Here is a 20561-nt window from a genome sequence, read left to right as displayed (position 1 = left end):
GGAAAGACTCCATGGAAAGCAGTTACTGGAGCTTAAACTCTGCCCAGCTCCCTGGTGATGGGGGCATCGCGCTGGCCTCTCACCCCGGGGCTCCACTCCGGCCCCATTCCTGGAGCTGCAGAGCGAGGATGGGCTGTGTCACTCCTGAGCTGTGTCCAAACCCAGCGTCGGCGCCGATTTTGCCTGCGGTGACGTTAAATCTGAGGGGTTTGGAGCAGGATGGACACGCCGCGCCACACGGAGTCACTTGGCAGGGACGAACCGCTTCAAGCATTCATCTTGGCGGTGTCTTAGCCAAGGCCAGAATGAAGTCACTGATAGGAGGGAACCACTGGCACCTCCCGTTCATCCCTCCCGTCTGCCCCGGGTGATGCTGCCGGGATGCGGCAGTACCAGCGCATTTCCCTGTGGGACACCGGTTTTACCGAGGGTCCCTGCTCCCACCTCCGGGTGCAGGGACCAGGGACCAGCGGACACCGGCTCCTCCGCGCCCAGGCGGGTCGGGCCCGGAGCCACGGGGAGCGCCCGGTGCGCGCCCGCCCGGGGCCTGCCCTCGGTTTCGTTGCCGCTGGAACCGGCGGAGCCCACCGGGACCGGGAGGTCCAGGCGGGGACGGCTACGTCACGGCCTGGGCGGGGCTTAGCACCGCCCCGGAAGACGGGCGGTTGCCCAGCAACGGTTGCCGGGCAGCGGTTGCCAAGCGACGGAGGCAGCGGCCCGGCCATGGAGGCGGAGGCGGCGCCGGTCGGAACCTTCCCCAGCTTCATGACCGAGGGCTCGCTGCTGCTCCGGCGGGGGGAGTACGGCAAGGCCCTGGTCTGCTTCAACAACGTGAGCGCAGCGGGGCCCGCGGCTTCAACCTGCCCGAGGGGAGGCCGAGCTGAGCTCTTAGGCAGAAGCTCTTCCCTGTGAGGGTGCTGAGGCGCTGGCACAGGGTGCCCAGAGAAGCTGTGGCTGCCCCATCCCTGGCAGTGCTCAAGGCCAGGTTGGACACAGGGGCTTGGAGCAAGCTGCTCCAGTGGAAGGGGTCCCTGCCCGTGGCAGGGGTTGGAGCTGGAGGAGGTTTTGGGTTCTTTTCAACCCAAACCAGGCTGGGGTTCCCCGAAGGGAAGCGTCCTCAAGAGCATCTGGGGGTGAGGGAATGCAGGGAGGTGGCAGACGGGCGGCAGTGGGGCCGCAGCACCCATGGGCGGATGCAGCAGCAGCAGAGGGGCCGTGTGAGCATCAAGGGAATCTGTGGGTTCCTCCTCATCCATCATCAAGGTCCGTGCTGGGATGGAGCGGGCTGCGTCCTGCGCTCGTCCGTTGATGCACTGATGCTGGATCCCGGCTGTGTTGCAGGCGCTGAAGCTGCGAGGCGGTGACAGGGACTGCCTGGCTGAGCGCTCCAAGTGCTTCCTGCGCCTGGGGGACACGGACAATGCCCTGAAAGACGCGGAAGCCTCTCTCCAAAACGACCAAACCTTCTCCAAGGTGATGGGCGGGAGGGGGGAAGAGCCAGGGATCCGGTCACCAACACAGCCCTGCCGGGGTTACAGCTTCCAGAGGAGTGGAGGTGCTTGGAGACAACCGAGTTCCAGGGCTGGATGTGAGCGGAGGCCGGCTGGGATAGCGCAGGGCAGTCGATGGGAAGTGAACCGGGATCTCTCAAGCTCTTCCCGTTTTTCACTTGTTTCTTGTCTCCCAATGGCACTTTAGGGGCTGTATCAGAAAGCAGAGGCGCTGTACACCATGGGCGACTTCGAGTTCGCGTTGGTGTTTTACCATCGCGGCTACCGCCTGCGGCCGGAGCTGCACAAGTTCAAGCTGGGGATCGAGAAATCCCAGGAAGCCATCATCAACTGCATCGGAGGTGAGGGCTGCAGCCAGGCCGGCTGCGGGCACGGGGGCCACGTCAGCTCTGCGAGGCACCCATGGACCCTGCGACCAGAACCTCTTTGCCTTCCTGCGCTCAGTGGTCACTGAGATGAAACCAGGAAGCAGCAAGAGGTGCACAGCTCGGCTCCTGTTTAATTCTAATTCTATGCCTGTTCGTATATATTATACATAATAGATATGAATGATATTAAATATATATTAATATATATGAATTATATATTAATTACATATAATTGAATATATAGTAATTATATAGATATAACATGCATTATATCTATATTCATATATTATATATTATATGAATTATATTAGATATCTATGAATATATGAATTATATATGTTATTTATATAATATTCCTTCCATTCCTTTCAATTCCTTCCATATTAAATATATTATATATGAATATATATGAATTATACATTATATATTATATTTTAATATTATATATATAATTCATATATATTATATATAATCTATATGAATATAGGTATAATGCACATTATATACCTGTTCTAATAACTCCAGTTATAGAAGTAAATGATGACACTGATTTAATTGTCCAAAGTCACCATCAAACCCCAGGTAAGACGGAACAAAGCAGCTCATCTACTTGCAGTGCTGCTGATTACAGATCCCACTGGGAGATCTTTATCCCGACGTTCCAAGTTTGTAATGGAATTTGCCGTGCTACCTGAGACTGCCCTTCCCGAGATCCTGACTTCACTCCAGCTCCCATTGCATAAGTCCAGTGACACTGTTGACTCTTGCAATGGAGCAACTGCTTTCCTAACTTCTGGCTTGGATCCTAGACTGGAGTCCTGCAGGAGGCAGGAAAGGCCAAGGACCAGGGGATGTTCAAAGCAAACCTGTCCCTTTTCCCTTAGTTTTCCTCCCTCTCACGCACCGATGAGCATGGGAAGAGCGTGCTCCGGCTCTCAGGCACGCAGCCACCCTGCAGGGAAATGAATGGATTAGAGCCCAAGAGGAGACAGCCCCCGGTGCAGGGGGGAAGGAAATGCTGGCGTTCGATCCGGCTGTATAAATAGTTGGGAAATGGGCACACATGAAGCGGGCACATCCCCCCCCAACCCGCTTTGCTGGGTGCACTCAGAACCTCCAGCCTTCCGTGACACACGTGGACACACGCTGCTGCCTCCGGCCCCACTGCCCTGCTGCAGGGCAGGCTCTTCCCTTCCTTCCAACCAGCCCAAGCCAGGGCTGCTTGCACTCTTCCTTCCAGTGCCAGGGCTGCCCGAGCAGCAGCACGGGTGTCACAGTGGAAATGGAATGGGAGCTGCTCTGGATCACTGAACATCCCTGTACTTAGAGCTTTAATCCAGTTTAAGCATCAGCCGTAAGCCCTCAGAAGAACCTGCCATCCTTTTCCTCCCTCTGCTTCCATGCAGTAGGAACAGCCCCCTGGTGCCATAGGAAAGCAGTCATTAAAACCCCAAGAGGAACCGCACCTCTGAGCTCTATTCCCTGCTTGCAGGCCGCAGATTTCATGTGAAAGACTTTCGGAAGGCTTTCTTTCAAACAGGACACGATCGGCTGGGCACATTTACGGTCATTTCAGTTCCTAAAGCCTCTGCCCTGCTGGTCTTCAGCACTAACCAGTGTTTTCTCTGTATTTGCAGCTCCATCCTCAGTTAAACTGGAGAACAAAGGGAATCTGTGCTTCGTAAGCAAGCAGGCAGAGGTATGGTCTGAAGAGCTCTTGCTTCAGGGGCCAACTGGAGCTATTATAACACTGGTGCTTTCTGAAATGGGCATTAGAGGATTACCAGTTGCTGCAGCAAGGTGGGCCAGGCCGGTCTCTGAGCACTGGAAGCGCAAGGAGCCTTCACGAGAGCATTTATGCACCCGATTTTAATGTGGCTCTCGCTCAAGCTACACAGAATGGGAAGGAGGAGGGAGAAGGGCAGGAAAGAGCAGCCATGGAGGAGCAGAGCATCCTCTGCCTGCCCCACTGCGGCTGCCGGGTGCTGCTGCTCGCCCATCACAGGCTAATGAGTAACAGCAGCGAGGTCGGAGCCAGGGTACCTTTGCCTCCACTGTTTGCTTTGGGTTTCCTGATGTTTAAGGTTTGATAATGGGCACTTTCTCCATTGCTTCACCCTGGCGGGGGGGGATGCACGGAGGCAGTGCCCTGCTCCTCCAAGGTGTCACGTTTCCCTTTGAAGGCAGCGCAGGCGATGCTCGCTGCCTCCTCCAACGGGAATCACGGGTCCTTAAAACAATTCCTACAAAGGGGGCTAAGGAATAGCCCTGCAATTCCTGGGATTTCGAATGTGAAACATCAAAAGCCCTGGCTCTTACAGCCTCTGTTTCTCTGTGGATAACTGGACCTGCCTTGCCCACCGCCTTCGTAGAACCCATGAATCCCAGGATGGATGGGACCTCAAGGATCATCTGGTCCAGCCTTTCCAGGCCCTACATGAGGTGCCCCAGCTCCCTGTCCTCCCGCAGCAGGGCCCAGGGACAGAACGAATTCTTGCTCTTCTGATGCTCCCTCCTGCTCTTGGAAGCGAGGGAGCACGACTGGGGGCAAAACTGCAGTTGCGCAGAACCAGAGCGCTTGGTGACACTGATGGTGGCTTTGAGTTAAAGAATAAGCTGCTTTATATGGAGTGCAATGAGAATCCTGCTAAGGCCGGTGCTCCCCCCTCACCTCTCCCAACTGCCTTTATTGTTCCTTGCTGCAGTGCAAACAGAAAGTCCTCATCAAAGCGGCAAAGAATCCAAAATGGACAAAGAACCAGAAGCCTGCGAGGAACCCAAAGACGGAGCGAGAGCTGCTTGGAGAGCTCTATGCTGACAAGGCCTACCTGGAAAAGCTGCTCAATGACAAAGGTCCTTCTCCGTTGTAGTTACCTAAATGTTCCTTCGAAGCAGGTTCTTTTTTCCCCCTTCTCTTATATCCCTGTGCCTACTCTTGTCGGTAGCAGAGCTCACACAGAGCTTGTGGCGGTCGTGGGAGAGGCAGGTATCTTTGGAGCTGGATCCTATCCCCGAGCATATTTCCTTCCCTGTTAAATGGGAGGCTTTTATAACCAAGAGTAAATGGAGTCCAAGCAATCTGTGCTGATGAAGCCCAAAGCACAAACAGCATCGGTACGAGTAACTTCTGTCGTCACGATTCATGAGGAATTCCACGACAGGGGTTGGGAACACCAGCACTAGCTCACGAAAACACGTGGAATGGGAATGGCAAGGCGGCTTTCCGTCCTCAGCACACCACTTCTGAGGAGCACCAAGGCTTCATAGGACCCTCTGTCAGAGCAGGAAACCTGCAGCCTCCTCCATCCCTCACATTAACGCTCCCCTGGGTTCCTGTCTCCTTTCAGATCTGATGGAGAGCAGCACACAGCAGGGGATCAAGGTGAAGGACCTGGTTTTGGGGGGCATTTCCTACCTGGAGACCCGCAGCGAGTTCTGGCAGCAGCAGAAGCCGATTTATGCCCGGGTGAGGGAGCGCAAGCTCCGGCAGCAAAGGTGGACCCGGGACAAGAAGCAGAAACCCCTGGAGGTTGGCAGATACATGGAGAAGATCATGGAGGACATCGACATGTGTGGGTATCCTGGCTGGAAGCAGTAAGGAAGTGATGGCGGGCACATGGGATTCTTTGCTGTAGGAATTACAGCAAATGCAGACCAACAGAAGCAGCGCAAACACGAGCAGGCCGTTTGGGGCAGGATTTGCTGTTGGATTCTTCACCTTTCCCAACACTTTCTTCAATCCCGAATCCTGGGGTTTTTTTTTTCCTGTACTTCCTGGTCTGAAGGAAGGAGAATTCAGCCCCCGCTGGGCTCTTTCTCTTGCCCTCTGCTACGTATTTACAAGCCAGGGACAATCATTTACTTGTTCCCTTCTTTTAAGCTATAACAGGGAGGAGGGTGGCAAATCCCCCGCAGCCTCATTCCCACAGCACTACAGCCCAGCTGGGTACAGGGAGCAGAGCTCAGCAGGGATGCGCAAGGGGCTAACGTGGGGGATAAACCCCAGCGCGCTGTAGCTAGAACTTCATCCCCGCGAGCAGGCTGCTCTGCTGCACCTGGGGGCTCCCAACCCTTACACAAGCAGCTTTACTTCGGCGTGGGATGTTACCAGCATTCCCCATCCCTGGCAGTGCTCAAGGCCAGGTTGGATGGGGCTTGGAGGAACCTGCTCTAGTGGAAGGAGCTGGAGGAGCTCCCCTTCCCTTCCCACCCATAGTCTGGCATTCCGTGATTTCCCTTTACTTGCGGTGATCCCCAATAGCGCAACTGCCCAGGGGAACAGTGCCTGAACAGCTCTAACCCATCCCAAGGTTTGCCTGGGCCGAATCCAGCTGCACTCAGCCTCACCCGCCCAGCACCACCACGTCCACCCAGCAGCATTAAACCTCCCTCTTTCTCTCCAGTGCTGAGCGGTGACTCCCCTGAAGAAAGCTGCAAGAAAGCCAAGCGTGCGCTAAGAAAGGTACAAGCGTGGTCGGAGGATGAACTTCCCAACAGGAAGGAGCTGATCGCCGACCTCTACAGCCGCATTGGGAAAGCTCAGCTAGAGATGGGTCAGACGGAGGCAGCCCTGCAGAGCCACAGAATGGATTTGGAAGTGGCCAGGCAGCAGTAAGTGCTGGGTTCAGAGGGATGGGGAAAGAGGGAAGTAGCTCTATAAAGATGTTATAGCATCAGGTCATGGAATTCTCACCTGGAGGTTTAAGAGGACAACGCGTTCAGCCTGCGCCCAACTATCACAGTGATTTATTACCGTCCCTGTCTCAGAAAGGAGCCTGAAGCAGGTCTTTAAAGGGCCTGGAGCTCGCGGCACATCTCAAGCCCTGCTGAAGCAAAGCAAGAGGGAGCACAAGCCCCACTGTTGGCTCTGTAGGATGCGTTTCCTTGCCAGGCTCTAAGCTGCTCAAGCCTTCCGCTGCGTTTTCTCTTAGAACCATTCGCATCCAAACCTTGGGGTATTTATCCCGGAGGAGCAGTCACCTCCCATACAGAGCAATTCCGGCTAAGACGGGATGGAGCGAGACGGAGCCTGAGGCTTTCCTCAGAGCGCAGTGATTCGGGGCTTCCTTTGGCCAAGCCTGCGAAGGGCTTGCAGCAGCTTCTTAGCATTTGCACGCGGTTTGTGAACCTTCCGCCTCTCTCCTTGTGCCCTCCGCCCGCAGGGATCGAGCCCAGCATCAGCAGGAGGGCGGCAGCAGGGGGGGTTCAGCGGCTTTCAGAGCCATGCGAAGCTATGGGGAAGGCGAAGCCGCAGCACGGGGGGGGCCGCTCGCCCTCTGCTGGCTGCTGCCCGCAGTGCAGGGGATGGCCCCCGCCGGGCGCTTCCCTGCTCTCCATCAGCTTTCCCCCCCGTAAGGCGAGGGCAGGCGGCTCAGGCCGCTCCGGAGATGGGGACAGGGAGCGCTTGAGGTCCTCAGGCTGCATCCTCACAGGAGGAGCTCCTCCGGCGTGGGGCAAAGGCTCATTGAGAGCACAGCAAGTCTGGAGCCCCACCGCTGGCACACGCTTGGGGTCCACCCTTTCCTTCTGGCCAATCTGTCAGCGTTAAGGACCCAGGACCTCTGTGGGGCCCACAAGGCAACCGAGAGCGAGACTCTGACAAGGCCGGTCAGATTCACAGCCACAAACCCCCCCAGAAGCCGAGGACAAACCCAAACCCTTTCTCCCTGCGGGTTACGGGCTGCCAGGAGAGAAAATCAGAAGTCAGCCTTCAGTTCATGACTTCCAGCCTGGCCTCGCTCCTTTGCTTCTCAACACGTAGCCTGAGGTGCTGTTGAGCCCCAAAGCGAGCGTGAGGCTGAGGGAAGCACAGACTGTACCAGGAACAAGCCTTTGCCACAATGATTTCTTTCTCTTTCCAATGCAGTGATCTGCCAGATGCTGTATCCAGAGCCCTCGAGAACATCGGCAGGGTTTATGCCAGCACCAGGAGATTCCAGCCCGCTATCGACACGTACGTAACACCAGGGACAAGGGAAGGCGCCAGCGTGGGCTTTGCATTACACAGAGGATGTATTTCAGGTTATCTACACCTGCTGCTCGAGGGGGAGCTGTGGGATGTTCATACCCACAGTACCCGGAAGCCTTTAGTTATAGCAGCAGCGGTTGCAATAACCGCACCTGGGGAGATGCATTCACCTCTGCCCTGCTTCCTCCCTGCTTGTAGATGGGAGAAGAAGATTCCAATGGTGAAATCCAACCTGGAGAAGACCTGGCTGTTCCACGAAATCGGCCGATGTTACCTCGAGCTGGATAATGCAAAAGCAGCCCAAAGTTATGGGCAGAAGTCCCTGCAGGCGGCAGATGAAGAGGGAGATGCTGAGTGGCAGCTCCACGCTATGGTCCTCGTGGCACAAGCACAAGGTAGAGGCGTTAGTTCAAATGGGAACTGTTCAGATCAAGGCATCTTGGAGACGTGCTCGATCCACCAGTGGTGTTCTCTTGGTCTGGGGTTAAAATAGATGTTTGCGTTTGTCTGTTACAGTGAGGTTAAAGGATTACCGGCCTGCAATCCTGACCTTTGAGAAGGCACTCGACAAGGCAGCACTTCTTCATGATGAAGTTGCTCAGAAGGCCATCGTCACTGTAAGTGGGCTCTTGCAAAGAGGAGAGGAGCTTGGGGCAGCATCCGTCAGTTATCCCTAACTAACTAGTGTCTGGTGTGCTGTGAACTGAGGAGGTATCCCTGCACAGCCAGTGTGTCCAGAGGGAGCATCCCTGCACAGCCAGTGTGTCCAGAGGGACCATCCCTGCACAGGCAGCTTGTCCAGAGGGACCATCCCTGCACAGCCAATGTGTCCAGAGGGAGCATCCCTGCACAGCCAATGTGTCCAGAGGGAACATCCCTGCACAGCCAATGTGTCCAGAGGGAGCATCCCTGCACAGCCAATGTGTCCAGAGGGAACATCCCTGCACAGCCAATGTGTCCAGAGGGAGCATCCCTGCACAGCCAATGTGTCCAGAGGGAGCATCCCTGCACAGCCAATGTGTCCAGAGGGACCATACCTGCACAGCCAACGTGTCCAGAGGGAGCATCCCTGCACAGCCAATGTGTCCAGAGGGAGCATCCCTGCACAGCCAATGTGTCCAGAGGGAGCATCCCTGCACAGCCAATGTGTCCAGAGGGAACATCCCTGCACAGCCAATGTGTCCAGAGGGAGCATCCCTGCACAGCCAATGTGTCCAGAGGGAGCATCCCTGCACAGCCAATGTGCCCAGAGGGAGCATCCCTGCACAGCCAATGTGTCCAGAGGGAGCATCCCTGCAGAGCCAATGTGCCCAGAGGGAGCATCCAAAATGTCCCAAAGAAAGCCCTTTGCACCAAACCACAGTCACAGCACAGCCCTCACCTCCCTGCTGATCCCTCCTGGGTGTTAGGAGCTCGGGCAGAGCCTGTTCTCCTGCCAGGAGAAAACCAATAGTGGAGAGAGATGGAACGGTCCGGGTAGGAGACATCTGTGAAGGGACAGGAGCAGGTAGTGACCACTGCAGGGAGAAATGAAGCAAAGCATTGCAGTAGGAAAGGACCATGCGATGACAGCAGAGAGCGCGGAGGAGCGTGGTGTGTCACTGCCTTTCTAGGGCCGCTCTTACCAACCTGCGTCCCTTCCAGGCTTTGGACGAGGTGAGCAAAAGCTTCATGGAGCAGCTGAGCGAGAGAGGAGAAGACTCAACAGCTCCGAGCCCCAGAGGTACCTGTCCTTGACACCTCTGCACCCGCAAACACACGCATTCTCCTCCTCCCTTCCCTGAAGCTCCCCGTGCGGAGCTACCGCGGGGGTGTGCGGAGTTACCCCGGGTACGTGCGGAGCTACCGCCCGCGGCTCCGGTTCATGCCTCAGAACGGCTCTTTCCTCCCCAGGGGCCTCCAGCAGCGACACCACCAAAGTCGACGGCTTCGAGAAGGACGCGGAGGCAGCGCCCGGGGCCGGAGCGCAGCGGGGGGCACGGAGCGGGCCGGGGGAGGAAGGGGCGACACGGGGACAATAAACAGCGGCCGGTGACGGCGTCGCGATACCGCGATAGCGCTGCGAACAGAGCCCCCTCGTGTCCGCTCCGTCCATCCCGTGTCCGCTCCGGCCCTCCCCGCCTCCCCCGCGCATGCCCGGCAGCAGCACGGGGGGGAGTGGGGGGGGGTCCCCCGGTGCTATGAAAGGGGCTGCCGGGGGGGGGGGCCGGTCCAGAGCCGCTGTCCCGCCGCGCCGCTCCGCACCGGCGGCCGCTGCCCTCACCATGGTAAGTGCGGGACCGGGGCTGCTGCGGGGCGCGCTCACCCGACGGGAGGCAGCGGCGGCGGGGACCGGGGGGTGCGGGAGGGACCGGGAGTGGGGGGGGGGGACGGGACCCATCCGGACCCCGCGGCTCCATCGCGGGCTCCCCGAGCCCCCTCGGCCGCCCGGAGCAGCCGAGCCCCGGCCCCGCGGGGGCTGAATGGGGGGGATTGTCCGGCTGCAGCGCGGCGCGGGGCTCTGTGGGGCCATTGTCCGCCCGCCCCGGCCGTGAAGGCTCCATTCTCCTCCGCGCTGGCCCCCGAACAATGGGGCCGGAGCGAGGTTTTCCATTATTGTTCCTTTGTTTGCGGCTCTGAAAAGCGGCCTCAGTCCTGCCCCGCCGGCAGCTGCGGGCGCAAGGGACACGCACCAGCTCCCGGAGCTGCCTCAACCATTTGCTGCCTCCTGGAGCCCCCCAATCCATGGGGAAGGGGCCCTGGAGCGATGCTTTGGTGCTCGCTCTTCTTGGAGGCCCATTCCTGGAACTCCTTGGGCAGGCAGGGCTGCTCCACTGCACCCGGGGCTCTCCGTCCTGCTCCATGGCAGCACCGGGGTCCTGGTCCCCATCCCAGCGTGCTTGGGAACGCAGAGGCTCCTCCGTGTTCTGCAACGGGAGATGGGGCAGGGAGCTGGAATAGCTGGGTTTTGGTCAACAGCGTCCCTCTGCAAACAGGGGAGCGGGCAGAGCACAGAGGTTGGGGCTAAAACCCCTCAGTGTTTGCACCAAAGGCACAACTGAATCCTTCAGCACCTCTGCAGGTCTGGTTTGCTGCGCTGGTGGGGGGAGATGGAGGGGGTCCCAGCGCCGCAAAAAGCAGCGGCTGCCCCATTGCTGCCAGTGAACGGGCACGGTTGGAGAAGCCCCCCGGTCCCTCCCGTTTCCACGTTTTCCCAGACCCTGCTGGGAGTTAAGCCCGGATTCCGGTTCCAGGAGCTGCCGGCACCGCCGCTCGCTCGCTCCAGGGGCTGGTTTCACTTTCGTGTTCCTGCCCGCGGGTTTGCCTTTACCGGAAGCATTTTCAGCAGCTCCTCACCACGAGAGGAGCCCAAATCCCCTCCTCGGAGGCATCCGGGGGTTGCAGTGCAGAGAAAGGGGCAGCTCTTAACGTGCGAGAGCATCCTCAGCCTCAGGACCAGCTTTGCCTTTGGGGACGATTCCCTTTGGGTCAGCTGAAGAGCTGGGACTGCAGCAGCCGCCACAACGCGCTGGGACTTCAGGTTCCTGTTCTCAAGGCAAGTTCCCCTCCGCCCGCCCAGGTTTAGAGGGAACAAAAGCGTTTTGAGTGCTCAGAGGGAAGCTTTGATGCTCAGAGCTGCAGCTCTGCCACATCACGGGTGAAACCTCCCCTTCCCGGTCATTCCGGAGCAGGGCCAGGTCCCGGGTCCTGCTGTGAGGGGGGAGTTAAGCTGCAGCGGTAACGCATCCCCATCGTGCCACGGGAGGTAACTATGGGGTCGGTAACTGGCACCTCTCTCCTTGTCGCATTCCAGAACAGAGGCTTCTCCAAGAAGAGTCACCCATTCCTGCCCAAGCTATTTAGGAAAATGTCAACTCAATCAGCCAAAGAAAGACCCGAAAGTTTGCACTTCCCCTTCCTGGACGATGAAGACACCATCTCCACGCTCAAAGAGTCCAAAACCTTCTTCATCCTCCGAGGCCTGCCCGGCAGCGGGAAGTCCACGCTGGCCCACGCTATCCAAGACCGGTATAAGGATGCCTGCAAGGTGATCTCAGTCGATAGCTATAAAATCACTCCTTCCGTTAGAAGCGCCATTCCCGAAGAGTATTCCAAGGTGGACGAGGATCTAGTTGACTATTGCAAACGCGACATCAGCGTTATCGTGTTGGATGACACCCACCACGAGAGGGAACGACTGGACCAACTCTTTGATATTGCTGACAAATACCGGTACAAAGTCATCTTCGCCGAGCCCAAAACCCCGTGGCGACAGGATTGCTCGCAGCTGAAGGAGAAGAACCAATGGAAACTGTCTGTGGAAGAGCTGAAGAAGATGAAGCCGAGCTTGGAGAAGGAATTCCTGCCCATGTATTTTGGGTGGTTTCTGAGCAAAAGAAGCTCGGAGATCCTGCGCAAGGCTGGCCAGGCCTTCTTGGATGAGCTTGCAAGTCTCAAAGCCTTCAAAAAGGAGAGTAAATACTGTACGTATAGAAGCATCTTACCAAGTCCTTGCTCTGTTGGTAAAATGTTAGCACTTGGCAAGTGGAACGCGTCCATTGAGCTTCCGAGGTGGATTTCTAGTTAGAGTAAGGAGCAGGGACAGGCTATGAGATACTAACCCCTAGTTCACAAAGTGCTGTTGTCAGTTCAAGTGAATGAAACCGCTTTCCCCAAGCGGCCCGTTCGGTCCGACCCTGCTGGGTCTGGCACCAGCATCGGGGGCCTGGGCATGGCCCCAGCTCCGCAGCTGGATGGGTGAGGGCAGAACCAACGTGGAGCCAGGGAGGGAAGGGAAGGACGGAGCCGGCTGTCCCCTGAGGGAGTCTGACATGGGCAGCGTCGGCCCAAGCCATGAGGATGTGCAGAAGCCTCTGTTTTGGGGTCCCATGTACCAGTGAGGTGGGAGGGGGGGGATTTCATTTCCCCACCTGCTCCTTTGCAGCGTTAAGATAAAGCACGAGGGGCAGGTTCTGCTGAGCCGGGGCTTGGGCTCCTGGTGGGATTGCTGGGGCTGGGGTTCTGACGGTAACGCCGCTTCCCTCTGTTTGCAGTTGCTTCCGCTATCGAAGACCCCAAAATCAAAATCGCCCTCACCAGCTACTTTGTGAAGAGGCCGCCCGGGGTCCTGCACTGCACCACGAAATACACCGAGTTCGGGAAGGCAGCCGGAGCCGAGGAGTACGCGCAGCAAGAGGTGAGCAACCGGGGTCCTGGTGGCCGCAGGAGCCGCGGGGTGGGCTGGGGACACTGCCTGAGCTGAGGCCCGGTATGGGCACAGCGGCAGCTGGAACTGGAGGCTTTAAGGTCCTTTCCAGCCCTATTCTATGAGTACATTCCTGTGCCTGTGCAATAGAGAAGTTGGGGGAGATGGGGACTGTTTCCTGCACGTTTCCAGAGAGCCCATTCCTGCAGCATCTCCAACAGCTTGCTTTGGGTGATGATGAACTGCTGAAGGATTTCAAACCCGATAAACCCTGGTTAAATACTGGAATGTGGGAGGGAACAAGACGCAGCCAGCTCCAAATTCATGGAGCAGGGACTCAGGCCATGGCAACTTCGAGTTGCGCATGGTACTTCCAACAGGTCCTGTGATCAGCCAAGCCCCCGAGCAATAAACGCAAGCACAGGGCTGCAAACCCCTTGCCTGCAGCCAGCTAAAGCCATGCTCTGCTTCCTTCCCTCTCCTCCCAGGCTGTGAAGGCTTCGTACGGCAAAGGCTTCACCTTGTCCATCTCGGCCCTGTTCCTCACAACAAAAACTGTGGGTGCTCGCGTGGAGCTGAGCGAGCAGCAGCTGCTGCTGTGGCCTGGGGATGCCGACAAGATCCTGCCCACCGACAGCCTCCCGAAGGGCAGCCGGGCCCACATCACCCTCGGCTGCGCCAACGGCGTCGAGGCCGTGCAGACCGGGCTGGATCTGCTGGAGTTCGTGAAGCTGGAAAAGGCAGGGAACAAAGGGGATGAAGTGGGGGAGATTGGAGGAGGGAAACTGCTGTATTTTGATAACGGGATGTGGATGCTCACCCTCTCGAAAAAGATCGATGTGAAGGCGATATTCTCGGGTTACTACGGAAAAGGGAAGCTTGTGCCAACGCAGAGCACCAACAAACGGGGCTCTGCTTTTAGCTCCTGCACCATCATCTAGGAGCGTGGGGAGGGCGCCTCGTTTGCTTGGGTTTAAAAGGCAAGTAACTCCTGTAACCTTTAAACGTGGAAAGAGAAATAATGCTACCTTTACTAAAGCCCTTTTGCCAGCCCCTGGGTGAAGCCTCTCTGCGGAGAGGTAACCGGCCTCAGACCAAGGATGAAAACAAGCACCAAAGCAAAGCTGCCCCATAACCACTGCCAGCGGCTGAAGGGCTGCTGAGGGTATTTAACAACGCGTGTGCTCTGCTTGTTTTCTTCCTCGGAGGAAGAGCCCCTATGGTCTCTTGTAACTTCCCTATGAACCACAATCGTTTGATCCTTACCTGTCAGCACCCCAAAGCCTGCACAGACGGGGCTGATGCCAAGCGACACAACCGCCCCGTGGCTCCCCTTCTCCCGCAGCCCAGGGCCCGACCCCGCTCATTCCGGTACCCGAGCTCCTGGGTACAACCCTGCAAGACCCTGGTGCAGGTCCCTTCTGTGTGGCAGTTACTGAGCCCAGCCTGCAGGAGGGGGCACATGGCCCCAGGGGGCCGCCAGCCCAACTCCTGTCTGCGTCCATGCCCCCTTCACTGCAGGGGAGGGATGCGCTGGCAGGCGGACAAGGAAAGGACCTTGGCAGATGGTGCCTTAAAGGCCACTGTGATGGAGCGAAAGGGAAGCACCAGGAGAGGTGTTCAGATCCTGCAGCTTCCCTTCGCCCATCGGAGCGGGCGGGAGCAAGCACTGTCCCTGTCCTTATCCTGTAGGGAACAATCCTGCCTTGGCAGGGAGCGGAAAAGATGAACTCAAGTCTTTTCCATCTTCTTTGATAGAAACTAAAATCGTGTCTGAAGTACAGCAGAGTACTTCATGCAAGATTTTCCTACTTTTCTCTAATGCACTTGAATGTTAAGAGGTAGGATGGCAGTAACATCGTAATCTAGGACGTAAGTGGAGGCATTGTAACTGCGTAACTCAAGTCTGCTCAAACCTAAACCGTTGGCTGGAATCACGGAAGTTAATGGTCAAGCATTCCTGTTATTAAGCCTCTTTCATGGGCGCTTCTGGTTTTGCTCTTAGCCAGGCCCTTTGCCAGTCGGTCGGTGGATACACGGTCACTAACACAAAGCTCGACTAACGCATTGAGGTCAGGCCACCAGGTTTAAACTCACGCTATGGCTCCGTGAACTGTGTAGTGGAATTAACCCTGTATTAACACGTGTAAATACTCACCGTGTTTGACAAGCACGTGCTGGGCCGGGAAGGAGCCGTCGCGTGGCTGCAGCTTGGGGTGCACCGAGGCCGTTCCTTGGGAAGCCCAACGCTGCCCGGGCAGGAGGTGTTTCTCCTCTGAAGGTTCAACACGGAGCAAGTGCTGCGGGGCTGGGCAACGCTTGGCCGCTTTACCAGGAAAGCCAACCAGTTCCTGCTGCTTAAAAAAGAGGGGAGAGGATAAATGCTCATTGTCACATAAACCGAAGGTACAGAAACACCCCACAGCGCCCGGCCTCCTCCCTTGCCTCCAGCAGAGACACCCTGCACCGGAGCGAGGGCCCCGTGTCCAACCTGGGCCTTCCCACCAGGAATCCCACGTGGGTCTGTTCCATCTAAACGTGATGAAGGCCTTTCCCAGCGCGGGAGCACGCTGACCCCTCTCCTCCCCCAGGGCCCAGCACCACTGTGCCCAGCTGGGGTATCCCGTGTCTTTGCCTGTCCAAGAACGACAGCGCGACTGTGGTCAGTTCAGGTTTTATTAGTTTGTACATCATATACAGTTTATAATAAAGTAAACCAATTGCATATGGTTCTGCTTCAGGCTGCGACATTCTTCATAGAAACACGTCATTCTGAGTTATGCCTAAGGAAGTAAACAACAAACATTCACATTGTTTTACCATTCACATCCTAGAAAGGTGGGGTCCGGAGGGACAGCGCCCGTCCCGGTGCGAAGCCCGGCTTGGAGAGGCTGATGCGGTTGGCAAAGCGATGGGGACAGCGGTTGCTCCATGCAATAATTCCCTTTCCTCCCGTGGGAAAGGTGAAGGTATTTACACTGAGGTAAACATTCCGAATTTCGGGTCAGATAAATACTGCGGCAGGGGCCAGCGTCCTCTCCAAGGTGGCTTCGCATCGGCGGCTGCTTTAGTCCTGCCTAGTCCTTAAGCCGTTACAACAAAGCGGATACGCATGCAGTGAGGTGCTCGGTCACTGGCTCGCACTCCATCCCTCCAGCGGTGCTTCCTGTGATCCTCCCTCTGGAGCCTGAGCTGCGGAGTGAAAGCGGGCGCAGGATGTGCCCGAGCTGCTGCTCAGTCCCGCTGCCATGCGGATGCTGCCTGCCCCTGACACTGCACCAGAGCGGCCCTTCGGAGCTGGGATCTGCACCAGAGCGAAGCCTTGCCTCGCACGGCTCAAAGGGGAAAGGATAATCCTGGCCCTGACCCGGCCACGGCGTTCCAGAGCACCTTGTGGGTCCTGGGGCCCCGCACACAGGGAACACGGGGATGGCTCCAGCACGGGAGCAGCCTCCAGACCAGGGGTCACAGAATGGCTGCAGTAGCCACACTGGACCCCAGGCCTGGGCAAGCGAGACACCGGAGCTGCCCATTCCCTAGGGAAGGGGCGGGGAGGGTACAAGGCACAAACTGAATGGGGATGGAGACCATCCACTTGAAGATAAGTGACTCTCTCACTGACAGAGGGAGTGATTTTGGAAGCAGAGCCAAGCACGGTGTGGTCCACGCTTTGGTCATTCAGCTTGGGCAGTGCGCAGCCTGTTTCCATACTGGAAATGAAACCAGAGCACAGCGACTTTCCTCTGTATCCCTTCAGATACAGAAAGCCAAGGGACTTGCAGCATCCCATGGACAATACCACTGTTGTCCCTAAACATTCTTTATCATTTCTTTTGCCTTTTAACTTGCATTTACAGAACAGTCGGCCACCGTTAGCACTGCGGATCCAGCTTTAGAGCAACACCTCAAAGCTCACAGACAGTCCCATGGACCTTCCTATGTAGCATAATAGGCAGTCGAAACCACAAAGACCCCGTTCAGGCAGGCAGCCAGAAGCATCTCAGCCATTACAGCTGATTCAGGTCCAGGTTCAGCGTATCTGGCCAGGGCTCCCAACACTCTGAGAGATGCTGACACAGCATCAGGTTTGTAAATGCACCCAAGGAAAACCACACCAGGCCTTGTGCTCTGGAGTCTGACCATTGCACGTGCAAGTATCTCCCACACGGACACTACTGATGCACGTTTTTGTGTTTAAAGCAAGAACTCACTTCCACCTTTGACTGCCACTGCATTTCACCCTTTGAAACCACCCTACAGCAGCCCAGGCACCACGAGCACCACGATCAGGTGAAACACCATAGGAGGGAAAGCACAAGAGCCCTGGTAAACGCTAAAGTCCCAACAGCAGAGCCTCCTTCCTTCACACCGCAGCTACCAAGAGCCACGCTGCTCACACACCCCTTCTCCTGCAGTTTACGGCTACCTGGGCTCTGGCAGTGGCCAGGAGCTGGTGGCCAAAGGGCCAACATGGAGCGAAAGCCGCTCGGTGTCCGCGTTCCAGGCTGCTCACCAGGGAACAGGCTCTTTGGGTGTCATTCAGGGCTAAGCATTAAGGCTCTGCCATTACACCAAAAAATAAACCTTTCAGGAACTACAGGAAAACCCCACTGAAAGGAAGGGCTTTGCCATGGGTTTCTTCCACTGGCGAAGTTCTCACCATCCCCAAAGGAGCAGTGCTTCTAAATGCATCCTGCTGCACTTGTGCCTCAAGGGTATCGCCTACAGCAACGCCTCCTACCCCTCTCATGAGTTCTTTATCGCTCTCGAAGCAGCACGGCCAGAACATCACTTGAAGATAATCTCTGTGTTCAATGATCTCTGTGGCAAACGCCTGTGTCTGGTAGCTCCCATCGCACCGACGGAAGCCAAGCAGGTCTGCGAGCGGCTAAACCAACAGCACGAAGACTCCCTGTGGCCATCTACAAAATACAACCCATGAGGAACAGCACAACTTCCAAGTGTGAAAGGCAACAGCTTCTCCAGTGCCCCAGCCGGGCTCCAAAGCCACCGCACCGACACCTCCAGGCCACCATCCCGAGGTGACAGAGGCACCGAACACCTTCACTGTGTCTCACGTCTTAATGCTCCTTAGAAAAGTCTTGGCACTCACCATAGGGATATTTAACTACATTAAATCATGCATTCCTGTACAGTGATAAAGATGTGCTGTATACGGAAAACCATTCCACTCCGGTCCTCCAAGGAACAGCCTCGGTCAGCGTTTGGAGGGCAGGAGGAAGCCTGTCATCACCGGGGGGAGGGAGAATAAGAGTAAAACCCACTGACAAATGCAGGACACATCACTGCATGGTGAGAGAAGCCCCAGCTGTACAGTAATATCAATACACACAGGACAAGACACGATGAACCCAGACTGCCACTAAAGTCCCGTAAACTCTGAGTGAGAAGTGCCAGGAGGACTGGAGAAGGATCAATATGCATAGACCTGTATTTCAGTTCCCCAGATCGTTACCCTTTCAGAGTCTGAGAAGCCAGGACCTTATTTTGCTCTCAGTGCAATCCGGATCCCTCCATCACCTTAGACTGGTGTGAAGGAAGCTACAACAGACATCGGAGAGTCTGGTTTTGGAAACACTACACAACCTCAGCTACGTTAAAAGCTGACTTTTGAGTGAGTTATAAAATACTCGCTTTATTCTGCAGTACTAGAATTGAAGCCCTTAAATCTTCCCTCTATGAAAGCAGATTGTCAAGAGGTCTGACCAAACACCAGCACAGGACCGCAGGAGGCGGCGGCAGCAGCACCAGGACGCTATTGCCACTGTTGGAAGCGAAGAGAACTCGCACTGCAGCCTAGCAACTGCCACTGACTAGGAGGAGTGCAGCCCTCGAGAGGAAGGAAGACAGAGATGTCAGCATTCATAGTGATCGTTTCATGCAATGGACTCATTGCAATTGTTGTTCCTGCAGTAAGAAGTGAAATCAGGTATTCTATAACAGCCAGCATCAGGTTTCTCTCGCAGGGATCTGTGAACACCCCTTTTCTCAGCCACACAACATCCCACCCTCCACATGCTACCACAGGTTGGTTCAAGCACCCTAAATACAACAACGCCGCCGACGCTCGGCCCTTCTCACTGGTGTTACCAACACATTCCTCCTCTCAAACCCCATTTCTGAGCAAGCCAGCCCAGAGCTTGGTCAGCCACAGCCCTGTGCTGCGCTCCAGAACCACTCTGCAGGCAGCACCACGCTTGAGCAAAGCACCAACCCACAAAGGCTCTTCATGCACTAGAGGAAAGGGAAGACTTCTGGAAGCAGAGTCCTCTCCTGGCTGATCCCACTGTAACATCTCCAGCAGGGAATAAACCAGTGTTGGCTTCACTGGCAGCAGCACCAAACCAACTCCATTCCCAGCTCAAGCGGAGCAGGCGCGCGGCTCCGGCCCCGTCCCAGTGTTGTGTGAGGGAAGCAAGCAGCAGCCTGTCAGCCCAGAGTCTGACCCTGCGTTTTCGTGCTTCTTTGGGCTAGTAAATGACTCCCAGTTGCAAACTACTCGCCTGGTTGAAGGCATTTGTACCGTTCCTGTAAACATGAGGAGAGCACACTGCTGCACGCGCACGGTAACCGCCTGCAATCAGGAACCTGAATGGGACTTTGCACTCCGGGAGAGCAGATCAGTACCACGAAATCAAACGTCAAGCTCAATAAAAATCAAGTTTTAGCACAAACATCAAATGTTCAAGTGGATTAATTTAAAAGAATAAAACGAAATAAAAAGTACAGAAATTCAGCCCAGAGCAAATTCAACATTCCCTTGAACAGGACAATTCGTGAGAGTGGAAACACAAAGCCCTTAATTCTAGCTGCATCACAGGCAATTCTCACATAAGCTGCTCTTTTAAATCCAAAGAAGCATTTCTCGGATACAAAACCATTCAGCTCACACGTTAGCATTTCAGTTAATGCCCAAGTGTACCGTTTTGATTGAACCATGGCAAACCCCCCCGCCCCCCCAAAAACAAAGAGAAAGGACAGGGAAACGGCGATTGTATGAAACTCGATTGAATCTTGGCAATATCTTCAGGAGATTAAGATAACTTTACAAGTTACTACAGCCCCTGGCCATGCTGCCATCCTGCACTTCAGAGCCAACCGAAATGAAACAGGAGCTTTCTTCAGCCTCTTACAACATTCCAGGAGGACTTCGGTGAAATCCTCTGCTCCTAAGGAGCAGGAACAGTCCAAAAGTAGGGGCCAGCGTGGAGGGACCAAGAGATTCAAAGCTTTATTTTTCTTTCTCTTTTTTAATAAAGTTAACAGTAAAACAGAAGTCACAAGCCTTCCCCTCCCCGAGCTGGTTTCCTCTTCACACAAAAAGCACACAAAACAGAGGTCTCCAACCGAGAAAATGAAACTGCTCTAAGTACAATGAGACATGATGAAGGAAGGAGTCTAAGTATGTCCGTGTTCAAGGTTAAAAGAAGCAGATCAGGTATGTGTGGTTTGGTTTGGGGGCGTTTTTTAGCCAAATTGGAAAAAGAAATTTCCAGGCCCAGAAGCTG

At 55.7% G+C, this 20561-nt stretch overlaps 3 protein-coding genes across 5 annotated transcripts in view; 2 read left to right on the top strand and 1 right to left on the bottom strand.

The window, feature by feature from the left end:
* On the top strand, window positions 1-9959 carry ODAD4 (outer dynein arm docking complex subunit 4). Of its 2 annotated transcripts, none has more exons than XM_065699025.1 (12): window positions 1-831; window positions 1342-1473; window positions 1699-1852; window positions 3517-3578; window positions 4585-4732; window positions 5227-5451; window positions 6283-6490; window positions 7746-7832; window positions 8046-8242; window positions 8364-8464; window positions 9461-9570; window positions 9741-9959. In XM_065699025.1, the coding sequence occupies exons 1-12, from the start codon at window positions 382-384 to the stop codon at window positions 9880-9882; spliced, it is 2016 nt and encodes a 671-aa protein (XP_065555097.1). In that variant the 5' UTR covers window positions 1-381; the 3' UTR covers window positions 9883-9959. The 2 variants fall into 2 exon arrangements, with proteins under 2 accessions (XP_065555097.1, XP_065555098.1); XM_065699026.1 differs by having other exon boundaries at window positions 9492-9570; window positions 9741-9945.
* On the top strand, window positions 9898-15757 carry CNP (2',3'-cyclic nucleotide 3' phosphodiesterase). 2 transcript variants are annotated; one of them, XM_065699036.1, is made up of 4 exons: window positions 9898-10114; window positions 11641-12310; window positions 12881-13023; window positions 13521-15757. In XM_065699036.1, the coding sequence occupies exons 1-4, from the start codon at window positions 9980-9982 to the stop codon at window positions 13971-13973; spliced, it is 1401 nt and encodes a 466-aa protein (XP_065555108.1). In that variant the 5' UTR covers window positions 9898-9979; the 3' UTR covers window positions 13974-15757. The 2 variants fall into 2 exon arrangements, with proteins under 2 accessions (XP_065555108.1, XP_065555109.1); XM_065699037.1 differs by lacking the exon at window positions 9898-10114 and adding an exon at window positions 11301-11382.
* Window positions 15695-20561, bottom strand: part of DNAJC7 (DnaJ heat shock protein family (Hsp40) member C7) — a 21686-nt gene continuing 16819 nt past the window's right edge. The window contains exon 14 of the mRNA XM_065699031.1: window positions 15695-20558. Within this exon, the coding sequence (XP_065555103.1) occupies window positions 20521-20558 (38 nt within the window). The 3' untranslated portion in view covers window positions 15695-20520. The remainder of the gene's footprint in view (window positions 20559-20561) is intronic.

Source organism: Lathamus discolor, chromosome 20, assembly GCF_037157495.1.
Source record: "Lathamus discolor isolate bLatDis1 chromosome 20, bLatDis1.hap1, whole genome shotgun sequence".
Taxonomy (NCBI): domain Eukaryota; kingdom Metazoa; phylum Chordata; class Aves; order Psittaciformes; family Psittacidae; genus Lathamus; species Lathamus discolor.
This window is presented reverse-complemented; position numbering and strand designations above follow the sequence as displayed.